This window comes from Psammomys obesus, unplaced genomic scaffold (assembly GCF_907164565.1).
Source record: "Psammomys obesus unplaced genomic scaffold, mPsaObe1.curated_primary_1811, whole genome shotgun sequence".
NCBI classification, from domain to species: Eukaryota; Metazoa; Chordata; class Mammalia; order Rodentia; family Muridae; genus Psammomys; species Psammomys obesus.
In genome coordinates this window covers 10,647,468-10,663,946 of record NW_026596234.1, presented here as the reverse complement: position 1 = coordinate 10,663,946, position 16,479 = coordinate 10,647,468, and the positions used below count along the sequence as shown (strand labels likewise).

At 45.7% G+C, this 16,479-nt stretch overlaps 1 protein-coding gene and 1 long non-coding RNA gene across 7 annotated transcripts in view; one reads left to right on the top strand and one right to left on the bottom strand.

The window, feature by feature from the left end:
* LOC129668156 (uncharacterized) overlaps positions 1–8,637 on the bottom strand; it is a 16,890-nt gene extending 8,253 nt beyond the window's left edge. Inside the window, exon 1 of one of the 2 annotated variants that reach the window (XR_008718875.1) lies at positions 8,300–8,637. This is a non-coding gene — a long non-coding RNA (uncharacterized LOC129668156). The remainder of the gene's footprint in view (positions 1–8,299) is intronic. The other variant, XR_008718874.1, reaches the window with a different exon arrangement.
* The window catches only part of Slc9a8 (solute carrier family 9 member A8), a 57,346-nt gene continuing 49,474 nt past the window's right edge, over positions 8,608–16,479 (top strand). For 4 of the 5 annotated variants that reach the window (XM_055595947.1, XM_055595944.1, XM_055595945.1 and 1 more), the window contains exons 1-2: positions 8,608–8,693; positions 11,219–11,397. In XM_055595947.1, coding sequence (XP_055451922.1) covers positions 8,680–8,693; positions 11,219–11,397 — 193 coding nt within the window. In that variant the 5' untranslated portion in view covers positions 8,608–8,679. The remainder of the gene's footprint in view (positions 8,694–11,218; positions 11,398–16,479) is intronic. The other variant, XM_055595948.1, reaches the window with a different exon arrangement.

Genomic DNA, 16,479 nt, shown 5'->3' with positions numbered 1-16,479 from the left:
TAGATAGATAGATAGATAGATAGATAGATAGATAGATAGATAGATAGATAGATGATAGATGATAGATAGATAGGTAATACAGACAGACAGATATGAATAAAGTATGGGCTGGAGAGATGGCTCAGTGAATAAGGACACTTGCCACCAAAGCTGATGATCTGAATTTGATACCTAGAATCTACATGATAGAGGGAGAGAGTCGACTTCTCCATATTATTTTCTGATCTCCACATATGTGTCGTCCCCGACACATGAAAACACACATAAATAAATAATACAAAAACAACAAAAATAGCTTGGCTTGGAGGCACATTGCCTTTAATGCCGGTGCTTGAGAGACAGAAGCAGACAGAGCTCTATGAGCTCAGTGAAGCCTGCTCTATATAGGGAGTTCCAGGACAGCTGAAATTACATAGTGAGTCTCTGTCTCAATAAATAAATAAAATGAATAAATAAATATTTAAAAAGTGAATTTTTAAAAAGAAAGTCATAAATCAAGACACTTTTCCCCTTTCTTTTTCTTTTTTCTTTTTGAGACATGGTTTCTCTGTGGAGCCCTGGCTGTCCTGGAACTTGCTCTGTAGACCAGGCTGGCCTCAAGCTCAGAGATCTCTTTGCCCCTGCCTCCCGAGTGCTGGGATTAAAGACATGCACCAACTTTTCAAATATAGTTGTGGAAGCATCAAGTAGACCAATGGTCCTCAGCCTTCCTAATGCTGCAGATCTTCGATACAGTTCCTCATGTTGTGGTGACCCCAAACTAAAAAATTATTTTTGTTGCTACTTTATAAGTGCAATTTTGCTGCTGTTATGTATCATAATGTAAAAATCTCATATGCGACCTTCCAAAGGGGTCATGACCCACAGGTTGAGAAGCCCTGAAGCAGGCTGTTGCAGCAAAGCATGTATACCCCCTTTCACAGGCCTCAGATGCGACGGAGGACATTCTTAGCTTTGGGGCTGGTAGAAGCCAGGATTCTCTTAATACATCCCAAGAGCTTTCATGTGACAGCCACAGGACGTTAGGTCAAACACAGATGTGGGCAATGAAGGGCTCTTAAGGTAGCTTATTATGTCCTGAGATAGTTTGGCTCAGGATTTAAAGCGTCCCAGCCTCCCCACAGTCCCTCAAGTTTAATTAGTTAACCATCCTTTGTAGAATTTTTAAATAAGTGCGGTTTATCTCCGGGAGCTTCTCTTCACAGGGATATAACTCAGCCAGTGAATGGTCGCTCGGCATGCGTGAAGCCTTGGCTTCCGTCCCTAGACTGCACAGAATGGTCAGCATGGCACACACCTGTAATACCAGGATGGATCTAGGGTTCAAGGTCATCCTTGGCTACAGTGAAAGACAGGGCAGCCTGGTCTACATGACACCCTGTGTGGACTTTTTAAAGGATTAGGGACTAGAAGATGGCTTCTAGCAGTACTGGCTGCTCCTGCAGAGAACCCAGGTTCGATTCCCAGCACCCACGTGGCTGCTAACAAGCACCTATGAGTCTAAGTTCCAGGGGAATCTGACACCCGCTTCTGACCTCCATGGGCATCAGGTATGCAGAGAAAACATACACACAAAACAAAAATCTGACATCCAAACTTTTCATTATAAGAAAATTATTTTTATTTATTTATTTATGTGTGTGTGTGTTGTGTGACTACAGCTCATATATGGATGGCCATGTGTGGAGGTCAGAGGACAACCTGAGTAGGTTCTTGTTTTCTACCATGTGAATCTCTGAGACCAGCACCTACTGAATCATCTAACCAGCCCAAAATACTGGTTATGTATGTAGTATGTATACACACACTCACGCACGCACTCGAGCATACACACATACACACACACACACACACACACACACACACACACACACACACAAACAATGCTCTGGTAGGCTTGGAATTTCCTCTGTAGACCAGGCTGGCCTGGAACTCACAGATCTACCTGTCTCTGCCCATCAGGTTCTGGGGAGAAGGGTGTATGCCACCATATCTTGTGTTAGATTCTTTTTTCCCTGCTCCCAGAGGATTGAGCCTAAGCTCCCTTGAGTGCTGGTCAATTTCAGTACTTAAAGGTTTTCTTGTAAGGGCTCCATCTTCAGGTGTTTGCCCCACAGGGCACCAGGCTCCAGGCCCCACAGTCCTTCCTGTTAGCTCTTTAGAGACAAGCCACCCAGCCTGAGCATTCAGGGAGACTCCTAGAGGCAGTGGCATTTCTTTTTTTTGTTTGTTTGTTTGTTTTTTATTTTTTTGGTAAAGATTTATTTATTTATTTGACTTTTATGGGCACTCTATCTGCATATATGCCTGGATGCCAGAAGAAGGGTTCAGATCATGTTACAGATGGTTGTGAGCCACCATGTGGTTACTGGGAATTGAACTCAGGACCTCTGGAAAAGAAGCCAGTGCTCCTAACCATTGAGCCATCTCTCCAGCCCCCAGGCAGTGACATTTCAACTGAGACAAGAGAGTCTCTTAATGACAAGGAGGGGAACAGAAAAGTCCAGACAGAAAACAGGCAAGAGAAGTCCCTGAAGCCAGACGGCAGCCTTCTAGGGAGGGGTGCTCTCCAAGCAGCTGCAGGCTAGGACTCTGGCGGTGCCTTGGTTGGTGAGGATGGGAAACAAGGCACCCTGACGCCACCGATGGCTGTGTTCTTCTGACAGTGACCTCTCGGCTTGGCACGGCACACCCTCAAGTTCAATGGCTCTGTTTACCTTGCTGGGGCAATAACCTAGGATAGGTGAGAATAGCCTGGGCCTTGCCCACAGGCCAGAGCTGCACGTTTGTAGCAGCGTGAGGGTTGGCTGAGTATGGCATCAGGCCCAGCAGACCCATGACTGGGAGGCCAATGACCTTCATAAAAACACAGCTCAGCCTTCATTGTAGGACAGTGGGTGGGTAGAGGGGGCAGCCCTCAGGGAATTTCAACTAGGTGGGGCTTTCTGAGACTAGAAAAAGAGTGACCTCAAGCCCACAGTTAACAAGTGTGACCAGCCAGAGTCCCAGTTTCCACCCTCCACTGCTCAGGTGACTAAGCATAGTGCCAAAGGAGGCAAGGAGGCTCTCAGGGCCCCAGTTTGGAGGCAGCCAGGAGCAGCAAAGTCTCAGTCACAATAGTGGCTCGCTGCATGACAGCAGGCAAATGGCTTGTCTTCTGGACATATTAGTATCTGCTGGGGTGACTCATAGGAATTGAGGAAACAGTGGTGCACCTCCATGCCTATAGGAAAGACTCAGTGTCCCGCTGGCCGATCTCAGCCGTTTTTGACAACAGCCCTCAAGGGCCTCAGCAGGTGGAGGGCTGTTTCAGCCACCAGGCCCAACCCTGACTTCAGTCTGCCCCAGGAAACCACCTCTTGCCACCTCTGCCACATCACCTATGTCTATCTGCCATCAGCTCAGTGCAGGTCAAAGCACAGGCCTACTGTTCAGGGACTTTCATACTAGGTCCCCCAGCCCCAGTCAACTTTCCACTAAGCAGCCAAGGCTGCCATTTCTCTTCCAAAGAAAACTCATGACTTTTTTTTTTTTTTTTTTGAGACAGGGTCTCTTTACAAAGCCCTGGCTGTCCTGCAACTCACTATCTAGACCAGGCTGGCCTTGAACTCTGCCTCCCAAGTGCGGGGATTAAAGGCATGTGCCACCACATCTGGCTGACTTCTTTTTCAATTTTTATTTATAGTTGTGTGTGCCTGTGTGTGTGTGCGGCTCAGCAGCAGGAAAAGCTAGGTGCATCCTAAGCCAAGCCTGAAGATTTGAGTGCAGGACTTAGACCCACCTAAAGGCAGGAGAGAAACAACCCCACAAAAGTGTCTTCTGACCACCGAATGCAGGCCCCAGTATATTTTATAATTTCTAAGTTATTCTACTGGTGTGTATAGGTGTTCTGCCTTCATGTACATCTGTGTACTATGGCCGGGCAGTGGCTGCCGAGGCCAGAAGGCAGTGCAGGATCCCTTGGTGCTGGAGCCACAGCTCATTATGAGCCACCTAGCAGTGCTAGCATTCAGACCTAGGTCCTCTGGAAGAGAGCCCAGGGCTCTTACCCACTGAGCCATTTCTCTAGAGTTCTTTATTTATTATTACATTCTGTGGCAGGGTCTCTTATGTAGTCCTGGCTGGCCCTGGGACTCACTACGTAAACCAGGTTGGCCTCAAACTCTGCCTCCAGAGTACTGGGATTAAAGGGAAACACCACCAGTGAGCTGGTCACTGTCTTTTCAAGTTGTTTTTAAAAAAAATTCCACCTAAGTGTGTGTCTTAGAATTTTTATTGCTAAGGGGAAACACCATAAGCAAAAAAATTTGCGGAGGAGAGAGTTTATTTGCCTTCCACTCCCAGATACTGTTCATCATCAAAGGAAGTCAAGACAAGGAACTCAAGTAGGGCAGGAACCTTGCAGCAGGAGCTGAAGCGGGGGTCATAGAGGGGTGCGGCTTACTGGCTTGCTCAGCCTGCTTTCTTATAGAATCCAGGACCACCAGACAGGGCTTGACCCACCCACAATGGCTGGACCCTACCCCATCAATCACTACTTTAAAACAGCAGGATCTTAAGGAGGCATTCTCTCAATTGAAGGTCCCTTCTTTCAGATGACTCTAGCCTGTGTCAAGTCGACATAAAACTATCCAGCACAGTGTAGTGTGTATGTGTCACAGCACATGGACAGAGGTCAGAGGACAATTTGCAGGAGTCAGTTCTTTCCTCCTACCACACGTGTTGGCATAAATGAGGTCCCACTAGCCTAGCAACCTCTGACATCATCAACTACCGCCACCAGATGTGTGCTGAATAAAAAGGACCCACTCACTTTCTCTCTCTCTCTCTTACACTCTCATTTTCTCACCTCTCTCTGCAGGAGTTCCAAACAAGGGACCTTTCCTTCTCCCTTTCTTCACTGGACTCAGATTTTATGACAAAAACCTGGCTAGGCTACATTCAAAGCCCCAAAATTGGCATACCAATTTTTCAAATTCTTACAACCACAGGCAGTTGATTCCCAGATATCTAAACTCTGCTCTATGCCCTCAAAGCCTCTCATCTCTGAGGCTCTACTTCCCAATTCTTAAAAATCTTTTCTCTCTGATTTCTTTGCACTCTGCTCTCAAAAGAAAAATATGTATCTTAAAATTATACTGTGAACTATTATCTAAGAATTTATAATTTGCTTAATGGGCATGGTGTTTAAAACTCTAAGTTCAACTCTCATTTAGGTCAATGTATGTACACATGTATGTATATCTAAGCAGCCATGTTGATCACATGGCTTAGAACCTGCCATAAGATGACCATGTGGTATAAAGCAATAATTATGAAGCCTCTTAGTTCTAAGCCTCTTACCACCTTTTAGACTAAGAAAGCAACAAGTCTCATTTTAAATTGGTATGGATTTTCACAGAAGTTCAAAGTCATGCTTTTACAATATGGTTCAAATGTTCTTTATGTGATGGTGAACTTTCAAGATTATAAAGGTCAATTCAGATTAACAAGCTTTAAAATGCATGTCTTACTTATGTCTTTGCTAGTTCTTGGATGCATAATGAATGCTGTTTCTCCTGCTATCAGCTACTGATGCTTAGGGTTCACCTTTAGGCTTTCTGAACAATGGATTTGGTATACTAAATTCAAAATGTAATTTTAAAGTTATTATATACTGTTCTACTGTATTGTTGACTCTAGAAACAGGTTATTGTTTAACCTTTCTCAGACCCAGTCATGTTGAAAGCTTGTGCTTAGATAATCGTAAACCATGTGACATGATTCCAAAGATATTTTTAAGTTGGAATATATTAATTTTAGAGACATTCAATTGTTTACAATGTTAGAACCTGGGTTATTATGCTCTATCTTCACTCTCAAAAGATTAAAAAATCACTGCTTCAAAGACATGTTGTTTTTACTGATGTTACTAATCTACAATATAGCTATAGCATTTTTTATGAACTAAATCATACAGGAAACTGTTATGCCCTATATTGGCACAAATCAAAAGGTCAAAAATTTCCCGGTCTCTTTATGGTCCATGTTTATGATTTTTAAGGCTCCAACTTAACAGAGATGAAACCTAGTCTTTAATGATTAAGAACTACAAATTAAGTCACCTTACAAATGATCAAATCCTTTAATGTGTCCAGAAACACATTTGTAGTCATGCTAAGAACCACTGTGACTGATTGCAGGATTGAGCTTTATTTAGCACCCTGTACATGTTTTCAAAGCTGAACAGAAAGTAACTAGAAACAACCAAAACTTGTCTATTTAGGTCTGCTTGAGATGGTTCTCAACATTTACCTGTAGAATATGACATTAATTATAGATCGTAACATTCTATATTAGGTTTGCCAGGTATAGTTTAGAGCAGATAACTAAAGGCAGATAAAGACTGTTTAACTCAAATATGCTAGCCCTCAAATCTGCCAGAGACCTGCTGAATATGGCATGTTTAAACTTACCATGATAGAGACTCCCAAATCCTAACAGTGACTCCCACGGTCTTTGAGAAGATTTGGGCACAAGGACAGATGACTTGAACCCTGGATTGTGGTACGATAACTACTGGGCAGACTGTCCCAATGCCTTGCCCACTGCTAGGGCCCAGCCTGAACTGTGGAGGAACTGGACAGCCAGGGGGTTCTTGTCTTACATTGCTGAGAATGAGGTGAGGTCGGCTTCTCCCATGTTCTTCCTCCACAAAAAAAACCCTCTCATCTTCTGTGCCTGATGGCCACAGTGCCTCTGCCCTCCTTGACATGGAGACCCAGGAACCTGGGACAACTGTCATTTTGATTGATACATATATTCATCTAGGTTAAGATTTATCATCTCAGATCTCTGATCACATTGACAGCTAAGCTAATGGTAGCTTGACAGCAAGAGAACAGGCAATTAGCTCCTTACCCCAAGATAATATACTATGTTAGTTCATTAGTCAATTCATTAACTAGTTAAAACTACTAAATACTAGATTTCATTTGAATACTAACTACTAATCTCTGATTTGAAAGGCAAACAGGTTTGCCTTGCTCACAGGCCTAGATAGTTAAAAGAAAGTGGCTCATAAAAGGAATGGAAAATGCTTCATATTTCTTCTTGTTGCTATGCTACTGCTGTATTAAGACTGTTCAGAGCTTTGACATTAACTCACTGGAGCTCTGATTTATTAATCTAGCTCTGGTAAAACAAACAACCGAAACATTCCACTATACAAACCAATATCATAGTTCCAAGCTCAAGATTTTAAATTTCCTTTGGTTTGTCCTTTAAGTGTAGACTTAAAATTGTTTCCCATTGTGCTAGACTTACAGACATCCAGTCTTCCGGACAAAGGGAAGAAGTCCCTCTTATGATGTGTAATCACACTGAAAATTAAGATCACGTGAGCTTTTGCCCTTTCTACTTCATGGAGGGCTTCTGCCTTCCCTGAGCTCACCTTAAAAGCGACATCTAAGCATACAGTAGGTCTCTACTCAGAACTTGGGCATGTTAGCTCAGCAGAAGACCACCTGTCTACCATGCATGTTGCCCTAGGTTCCATCCCTGCACAAGAGGAGCAGACAGATGCCTGAGTTGGAGGGGCTGTCCCTCACCCTCAAGTCCCAACTACTCAGAGGCTGAGAAAGAAGGATCCTTTTCTGGGGAGGGAGGGAAACAGAGCTATCGTTTGTTACGATTTATTAAGCTTTATTAAGGGGGAAGGAACTACCCAGGGTGGGAAGGGCGCTGGAAGAGAATACCTAGAAGGTCCCTTAAAGACCTCAGCAGTTCCAGACCAGCTTTAGGCCAATACAGTAAGACTGTCTCAAAAATAAAGTTACCCTCGGTGCTGAAAGCCAAATGGCTGTAAAGCAGTTGCTATGGCAGCGTGAGGACCTGAGTTTGTACTCCCAACACCCACACAAAAGCCAGGAATGGCTGCTGGCATCTGTAACCATAGGGCTAGGGGGGCTGAGAAAGGAGAATTCCTGGAAATTGCTGGCCTGCCACTATGTCATGTCCCCAGCTTCTGTGGAGACTGTCTTTCTAAATTAAGGTGGAGCGTGATTAGGGAAGACATCTGATTAACAACTTCGGGCCACCTCGTTTGGCACCCCCCCCACACATATACACACAGGTTAAAAACAATTTGTTGGGGTGCGGAGACAGGTCAACGAGTACAGGCGCTGCTGCTCAGCCTTACCATCAGAGTTCAACACCAAGGGCCCTCACGGTGGAAGGCGAGAATCTAATCTGTCAAGTTGTTCATCATCAAATAATGAACCAGTGGTGAATGCCCAAACCCTACACCCCCAGCACTCACTTTTATACTAGGGGTGCAATGTCTAGCGCTGCCCGCAGCTGGGGAAACAGGCTGACTGCAGACTCCCTCTGCAGAGCCTCCATTCTTAGCCCACGCGGCGCGGACTTACAGATGAGTCACCCGGATTTCTGAAGGGTTTCCCCCTAAATCTTCCCCGCCCGGTGACCGGAATAAGTGGAGCTGTGCCGAGAACGGACTATCACATGGCTGGCGCGGATCATCCTACTCTTGGACCACCGAGACGCCGGGGCAGAGGGCCGCCCTGAGAATGCCAAGCCCCGCCCCTGCCCGCACAACGGAAGCCGGAAGTAGCCGCAGGCCCCGCTAGCCCCGCCGCACCGAACTCGGTAGTCTCGGAAGCTCGCAAGATTGGGGAGAAGATGGCGGAGGAGGAGTGAGTGCACCGCTCCGGGTAGCGGAAGCGGCAGGGCCGGGCCGGCGGATGACAGGGGTCCTTGGGCGCGCTGGTGGAGAGGCTCAGGCCCCGCTGGCCGGGGCTGGTGGGGGGCGGGATGAGGCCCTGCGGCCTCCCGGAGGTCAGACATTGGCCGCCACGCGTAGGTCCGTAACGTAGCCGGGCGGAAGCCGAGAACATAGTTTCCTCTCCCGGTTTCCGGTTATCTGAGGGTACTCAGGCGCCTCTCCTCCGGGAAGCCCTCCCCAATTGCCACAACCAGCCACTCTCATCCTCCTTAACCATCAGCAACCTTTAGTGTTCGTGTCTGTCCCCAGCAGGTTTCTTTCATTCATTAACTGTTAGTTGTCTTGCTTTCCTCGAAGGAGCCGCCCTCAGGGAACGACCATTCTGCTATAGTGGGGGATTTTGTGTAGACAGGGTGTTTCCTGCCAAATGCTTGGAGGTAAATTAAGTAGTGTGAGGGGTGAGAAACCTGCCCTAGGAGAAAGACGTCTTGTGACAAGAGACTTGAAACCACAGGAGAGATAGGGAAGTAAAGGGGCTGATGATGGGGCTGGTGCCCAATAAGTCCCCAGTTCAGTCCCTAGTCCTTCCAGGAGAGAGAAGGGAGTGGGTGGGTGCTTTAGAGTGACGGAGTTGGCAGGTGGTTGACAGTGGAGAGCGCAACTCATATAATCAGGCCCGCTCCAGCTCTGTCTGGGTATGTTCCACCGTTAGCCCATCTCCAAACTTGGCAGGCCACCGTCTGTTGTGGTGTTAGAAATTTTGTCTTTGAAATGAGCCCCTGAAAATCAACAAGGATTGATAATCAACTTTTACTGGCAGTGTTTAGGGCCACTCAGGTACCAAGTCATTAACTCTGTTACTATGTATCCGTGCTGTCACACTAAAGTAGGCTTCGGCAGTGCAAGACAAAATAGGTAATGTAGAGCGAAATGGTTTGCAGTATGGCTTTGAAGCTTGGTCAAGTTATGAGGTCTGTTGCATAGTTCCTGGAGTGAGGCAGTGCTCAGTAGATGCTGCCTGTCACAGTCACAACTATGTCACTACGCCAGTTCACATACGTAACAACGAGAGCGTGGGACAAAGGCTCGGGTAGAGTGGGGTGTTCCACAGCAGGCAACCTGAGCCTTTTGAAATTCAAGAAGGGCTTAGTTGGTTAGAGCATTCTGGGCAGAACAACTGGGCAAACTCAGCCGACTTCTTCAGTTTATGGCCGTAAGCCCGGAAGGGCTGGAATATAAGTGGTAGAGCCCTTGCCTGATACACCCAAGGCCCTGGGTTCAGTCTGTAGAAACATACACAGAACATCCAGAATCCAAGGAGAATGTAAACAACTAGGAAAGTTAAGGAACCAAGTAACTAAGTAGTACTGAAGTTGGGTTCCACCTTTTTTTTTTTTTCTTTTTTTTTTTTTGACATGGGTTTATGTAGCCCACAGAACTGATCTTGAATTCACTGTGTGTCACTGTGTAGCTCAGGGTGACCTTGACCCTGAACTCTTCATTTTCCTGCTTCTGCCTCCCAAGTACAGGGATTAGATTACAGGCATGGGTTAGCATACCCTGCTACCCTCATTAAGTTCAAGGGACAGACAGTATTCCCTACCCTTTCACCAGGTGAGGTTTCTCTTTGTAGCTCTGGCTGTCCTAGAGCTCACTCTGTAGACCAGGCTGGCCTCGGACTCACAGAGATTCATCTGCCTCTGCCCCGGAATGCTGGAATCACAGGTGTGTGCCACCACCACCCAGCTCATTTCCCCTTCTGTTGTTGATTTTGGTGTGGAGAAAGGGACCTACTGATGATTGACCTTTGGAGTCAGGTGTATGCTGGGCAGGCATTCTATTGTTTGTTTGAGTCAAGGTTTCACTATGCAGTTCTGGTTGGTTTGGAGCTCTACTAGGTCAATAGGCTGTAAACTTGTGATTCTCCCTCTTGGGATTACAGGCATGTGCTACTGTGTCCACTCTTTTACATTTTGAGATGGGGTCTCACTAAGTTGTCTAGCCTGGCATTGAACTTACTAGCTCCCTGCAGGTTTTGAATTTGTGGTCCTCTTACCTAACCAGTTGTTTGGTAACATTAGGCTTTACATTTTTGTTTTGTTAGCCCATGCAAACGTGGGATTTTAGCTGAAAATGCCCTCAAACTCTTGATCTTTCTCCTCTTCCTGTTGCTGGGATTTTAGGCCTGTGCCACGTACACCTGGTTTATGCAGTTCTAAGGATCAAACCCAGGGCGTCCTTTGGCACTACCAGCTGAGCCAAGTCCCTGACCCTAGCCTTTTGTATTTCTTTCTCCACAGACCTGACCTCTGGATAGATGGCCATAGCCAGAGACACTAGAGATCACTGGCACATGTGTGCTATGCAGGCAGGGATTCCTTCCTCTCTCTGCAAGGCCCATCTGCTATTTGTACCAAGTTCTCATTCAGTCAAGGTGTATGTTTTGATCCCTTGACCCATTTCTTTATCTGACTGTAACTTGTATGTCTCCAACAGGTTCTCCAACACAACCCATGAGAACCTCAATTTCACCCTTCACACTACCCTGGGTGTCACCACGAAGCTGGTGCTCCCGACGCCTGCCAAGCCCATCCTTCCGGTGCAGACAGGCGAGCAGGCCCAGCAGGAGGAGCAGTCAAGTGGCATGACCATCTTCTTCAGCCTTCTCGTCCTAGGTGAATAAGCCCAGAGGTGTCTGTTACCAGTCAAAACTTTCTGTGCTTCCTGAAGTCAGAGGCCTAGCAGTTCTAAAAAGTGTAGTCTCTTGGGTTTTGAAAGACAGAATTTTTCTTTCTTTTTAAGACAGTATCTCTCTCTTATGTCCAGCCCTAACTGGCATGCAACTCACTCTGTAGACCAGGATGGCCTCAAAGTCAGAGATCCATCTGCCTTTGCCTCCCACTTGCTGAGATTAAAGGCATGCTTCCAACACCCCAGCAACAGGTAGAGAAGGGGTTAGTGGGAGATGGCCACAGTTCTCCTAGCTGCTTCGTGCTGGTCAGGGCCGTCAGGTTCCTTGGAGCAGTTCAGTCCTTGTTTCAGGAGATCTCCAACTTCTTGTCTCACTGCAACAACAGCAACAGGAGCCACAGGGGTGAAGAAGCAGCAGCCTTGTTTTTTCTTGGAGTTCCCCAACACTCTCTGGGCTCTGGCATTTGTTCTCTCTCCAGAGTCCTCAAATTTAAACTATCTGCAGCTGGCAATGAGCTCCTCTCAGAGCCCATATGAAGCAAATAGTTTGCTGCTGTGGACCATCTGAATCAGTCGCACAGCCCACACCTGGGATTAAAAAAAAAGAGGCTTTGATCTGGACAGGTGTGGTGACTCACACAGTTCTATTGCTGGATGGCAGATCCTGTGGGTTGATTGGAGTTGATTGACAAATAAGTCCACTGAAGCAGTGAGCTCCAGGCTGATTTAGAGACCCTGTTTCAAAGAAAGTGGCTTTACATTTTTGTTTTGTTAGCCCAAGCAAACATGGGGTTTTAGCTGAAAATGCCCTCAAATTTTTGATCTTTCTCCTTTTCCTCCTGAGTGCTGGGATTATAGGCCCAGACTGAGGATAACACCAAAGATATCTTCAGGCCTCCCCAAGCACCTGCCTACACATTGGATTTTTAAAAATGCAGCTGAAGCCACACCAGTACTTTAGATTATCTGGGGAAGAACAGGCTTAGGGGTGTGTCTGAAGTCATGCTTTGTTGGACAGTAAAGCTACATTTACTTCTCTGCTGCTGGTTGGTTCCAAGTTTTTGGAGACAGGGTCTCAGGATGCTCAGGCTGGCCTTGAACTCATTATATAGCAACCAGCCTTCCAAGTGCTGGGATTATGGGCATGTACCACCACCCCTGGCCTTATTTACTACTTACTTTTCTTTGGTGATAGCAGAGTTATCTTTTGGATTAAACCTTTCCAGGAGAATAGAAGGCAAGGCTAGGTTTTGAGTATTTTCTTTCATAAGACAGGGTCTCGTGTAGCCTAGGCTCGCCTCAGCTTTGGTAGCTGAGGATACCTGAACTTCTGATTCTCCCGCCTGTACTGTTCCATTGCTACAGGAGTGTATCACCATGACCTGTGTGAGTATTTCTCTGGTGTCTGTTAGGACTAGGTTTTGAAGATAATTTTCACATTTATATTAATATGGTCAAATAATTGAATACTGTAGTAATGACTCAATGGTTAGTTGGCTGATCTTTTATTTTTCTGAGACAGTCTTGCTTTGTAGCCTAGATTGGCCTCAAACTCTCGACAGTCCCCCTGCCCCTTTCCTCCCAGTGTTGACACAGAGGTGGGCAGGCAGATGCCGCCACATCCTGTCTTTTGTTACAGCCCTAGAACAGCAGGTCTTTATTGAATTAAGTCATCTTTAGTGTATGAAGTTTTCTTTGAGGGTGTTGAGCAAGCATTGAGCTTGCTGTCTGGTCCCTCTGTTAGAGCTATGGAAGACATGCCTGGAAAGGACTTTTGAAGCCCTTTGTTATGGAGGGGTAAGCACAGAGATGTTGAAGGTCACTTTTGGGGTGTGGGCTGTTCAGGATTAGACCTCAGCCTCCAGAATGTGCTTTCTACCCCAGTTTGCAGCTGCTAATCCCTGGAGGTGGAAAGGGCTACACAGTCCCCAAAGGTACCCCTGTTTTCTTGAGTCACTGGTTCCTTTTTTTTTTTTTTTTGTCATTGAGACAGAGTTTCACTCTGTAGCCTCCCCTGCCTTAAACTCTAATAAATAAACTCTAATAAATAGCTGCTTCTGCCTTCTCAAGTGCTGGGATTAAAGTGTTTGACACCATGCTGCGCTCCTAGGATACTTTTGGACTCTTGGGCCTTTTGCCTCCATCTCTCACTACACCTCACTGTAAGGCATGCTTCTTCTGTGTCCCTGTGTATCACCATTCTTGGTATTCAGACAAAGTCAGCCTGATCAGGGGAAACTGTTAATAAGTGACTGGATAACTCAGTGACGCCCCTGTAACCTGCATTGAATTGAGAGCTCGTGCCTAGTGTTGGAGCATTTTCTAGACCTCGAGAATCCCTTTCCAGCCACACAGCTTGTGCTTTGTTTCTGTTTGAGTGAAGTCGTTGGAATTGTAACCTAGTGTTCTCTGAGCTTGTCACAGTAGTCCAGCATGGCCTTTGGCTGAGGAAGAAAGCTTTTACCTTGCTTACCTTGCATTTAACCCTTGCTGAGCTCTTGACTCCACAGAAAACAGTGAGTCAGTATAGTTAACTCTGTCTGGCACAAATGTCCTGTTTAGTGAGTTCTGTATCTTGCTTTTTCTACTTCTATTTTTCTTCCTGGGAGTAATGAAAAACTTATTTTTGGGGTGGACAGGAGACCTCCATGCCTGTAATGCTATCATTGGAGAGGACAGCTCAGGGGTCCAGCCTGGGCTACAGAGTTCGACCCTAACTCAAAACCTTAAGCAAGGGGCCAATGAAAAAGCTCAGCAGGCAAAGGGACTTGCTGCTAAACTTGATGATCTATCTGAGTTCAGTCTCCAGGACCCAGATAGAGGAAGGAGAGACCTAGTCCTTTGACATCCAATTCCATGCCATGGCACGTTAACCCCTCCCCCCTTACAAATTAAACAAAATAAAGCAGCTAAATAAAAACAGAATGTGCTTTTCTGTAAGCTGGTGTAACTTGAATTTGGCCTAATGAAAGGGGAGTCTTGGACCTTCTCACTGTATGTGAAAGAATTTAGTAAACTGCTGAAATGTCTACTCCATTAGGACATCTGGAAGAGTCCAGAGCAGAGAGAAAGAGAAATAGACTGGACATAGTGAGGGCTATCTGGGAGTCAAGGGTGGGGAGGTTGAGTACCTGTGGGTTGTGAAGGGCCAAGAGGCTAGCCTGAGCTTTGATAAAAAAGCCGAGGTGCATGTCAGTGGCGAACCTTGTGTCCCTTCTGACAGAGGCAAGGGAAATAACACTTTTTTTTTTAGGAACTGAACACCTGTTTTACCAGCTCCTGAGGAATGCTGGCTTTTATCTAACCAGCAGAAATCCTATAGTCCAGCTTGAGCTCATTTCTGAATATATGGACTGCCTAAGATCTGATACTCCAGTCTTTTGTTGGTGATAAGGGGCAAAGTAATGTCTGAGTGCTTCAATGCTTGGGGCCAGGAGCTGTCTTTGTGGCACAGACTGGAGTGGAGGGGACATAGGGCTGGGTAGTGGTAGACTTGGGAAATTCCATCAGATGCTTCCGGCTGCTTTGGTAGAGCCTAAAGACACGGGGAACGGTCATTGGCTGGACTGGTTCACACTGGGGAGTTGTTTACATCCACTTTGGGCAAGTCCCAGGCTCACAGATTCAGAAGCAAGACCACCCAAGATGCAAGCATCTTTGGAGCAGTTTGCAGCCCAAAGTTAACTCCTGGATGGTGTCCATCAGCTGAGTGGAAATCTGCTGGACAGATACTGACTAGGGAAGTATTAGCATGATCACTGTTTGAAATCCTTGTAGGAAAAGCAGTTAACAAGGTCTGTAAACAGCTGGAGCAGACTCATGCCTCTGGGCTATAGCAAAACAAAGCCTGAGAAGTTACCACATGATAGAAGTATGAGCTGTTCATTTGTAATCACTCAGAAACTTCCTGGCAGGAAAGAGAACAAAGGGAAGAAGAGCTTGAGGGCCCGAAAGATGGTTCAGGGTTGAAACACAAACACCCAGCCTGGTGTGGTGGCACATGCCTTTAATCCCAGCACTCACAGAGGGCAGAGGCAGGCAGATCAGTATGAGTTTGACGCCAGCCTGTTCTACACAGAGAAACCCTGTCTCAAAAAAACGAAAAAAGTAAAAACTTAAAAAAACAAAAACCTGAACACTCTTCTCTGTCCAGAGGTCTAAATGGATATAGATTGGATAGAGGTGTTTTCAGCACAGTGAGAAACTTAAGTCTTCGTGTAGAAAACAACCAAAGGAAATGAAAGCTTTGTAGCTTCTGTCTTTGGTAACTTGGAGCCTGTGACTGTAGTAACTGCTTATTTGTAAAAAGCTTTTGTAGCCAGTGCTTTTGTAACCAAAACAGATTAACAGTTCATCAGAATCACTGAGTGAACTTGGAAGCATTAACAACATATGATCATCTTTAACTCTTGTTTTTTATATAACTTAAATCACTTTTTCAGACCTTTACAACTTGCATTCATACATCTTAAGTCACTTTCTTTAACAACTTATGTAAACTTTAAGCTTGTTTTTTTTTTTTTTTATTTTCCTTTTATTTGGAAACAGCCAGTCATTTACCGGGAGACACTGCTGCTAGGTAACTGAGAGCAGTTATTGAAAAGCAAGTTGAAAAGTTTTAAATTTGTATCATCAGCAAGCAACATGTCCGTCTTTTGCATTCAAAGTTACTGTAAAGCCTGACTGTTTTAAAGATGAAAACAGACTTTTAGTTATCAGTGGACTGACTGGGCAGTGCGGCCTTTGGGAGGAGCTAAGGGCTAGTTGCTGCTCATAAATTGTCTCGCCATTGACATCATGAGATCTGAGAAGGATTTATCTGAGTTGGAAGTATAGACCAAATGGCCTCTGTATCAGTTAAAATGACGGACATTAACCTACTATCTGGGCAACCTGGGATCCTCCTTGATGGGTCTCCATGGCTTCATTGGGGGCAAAGGTTGTCATCTTTGACTGCCACACAGGGCAGTGTTAAGCCTTTGGTTGCTACACCGCGCAGTATCGATCTTTTGCTGCCAGACCTAGAATATCTGAGAGATTTTCCTGTGGAGGAGGAAGTTGGGGCA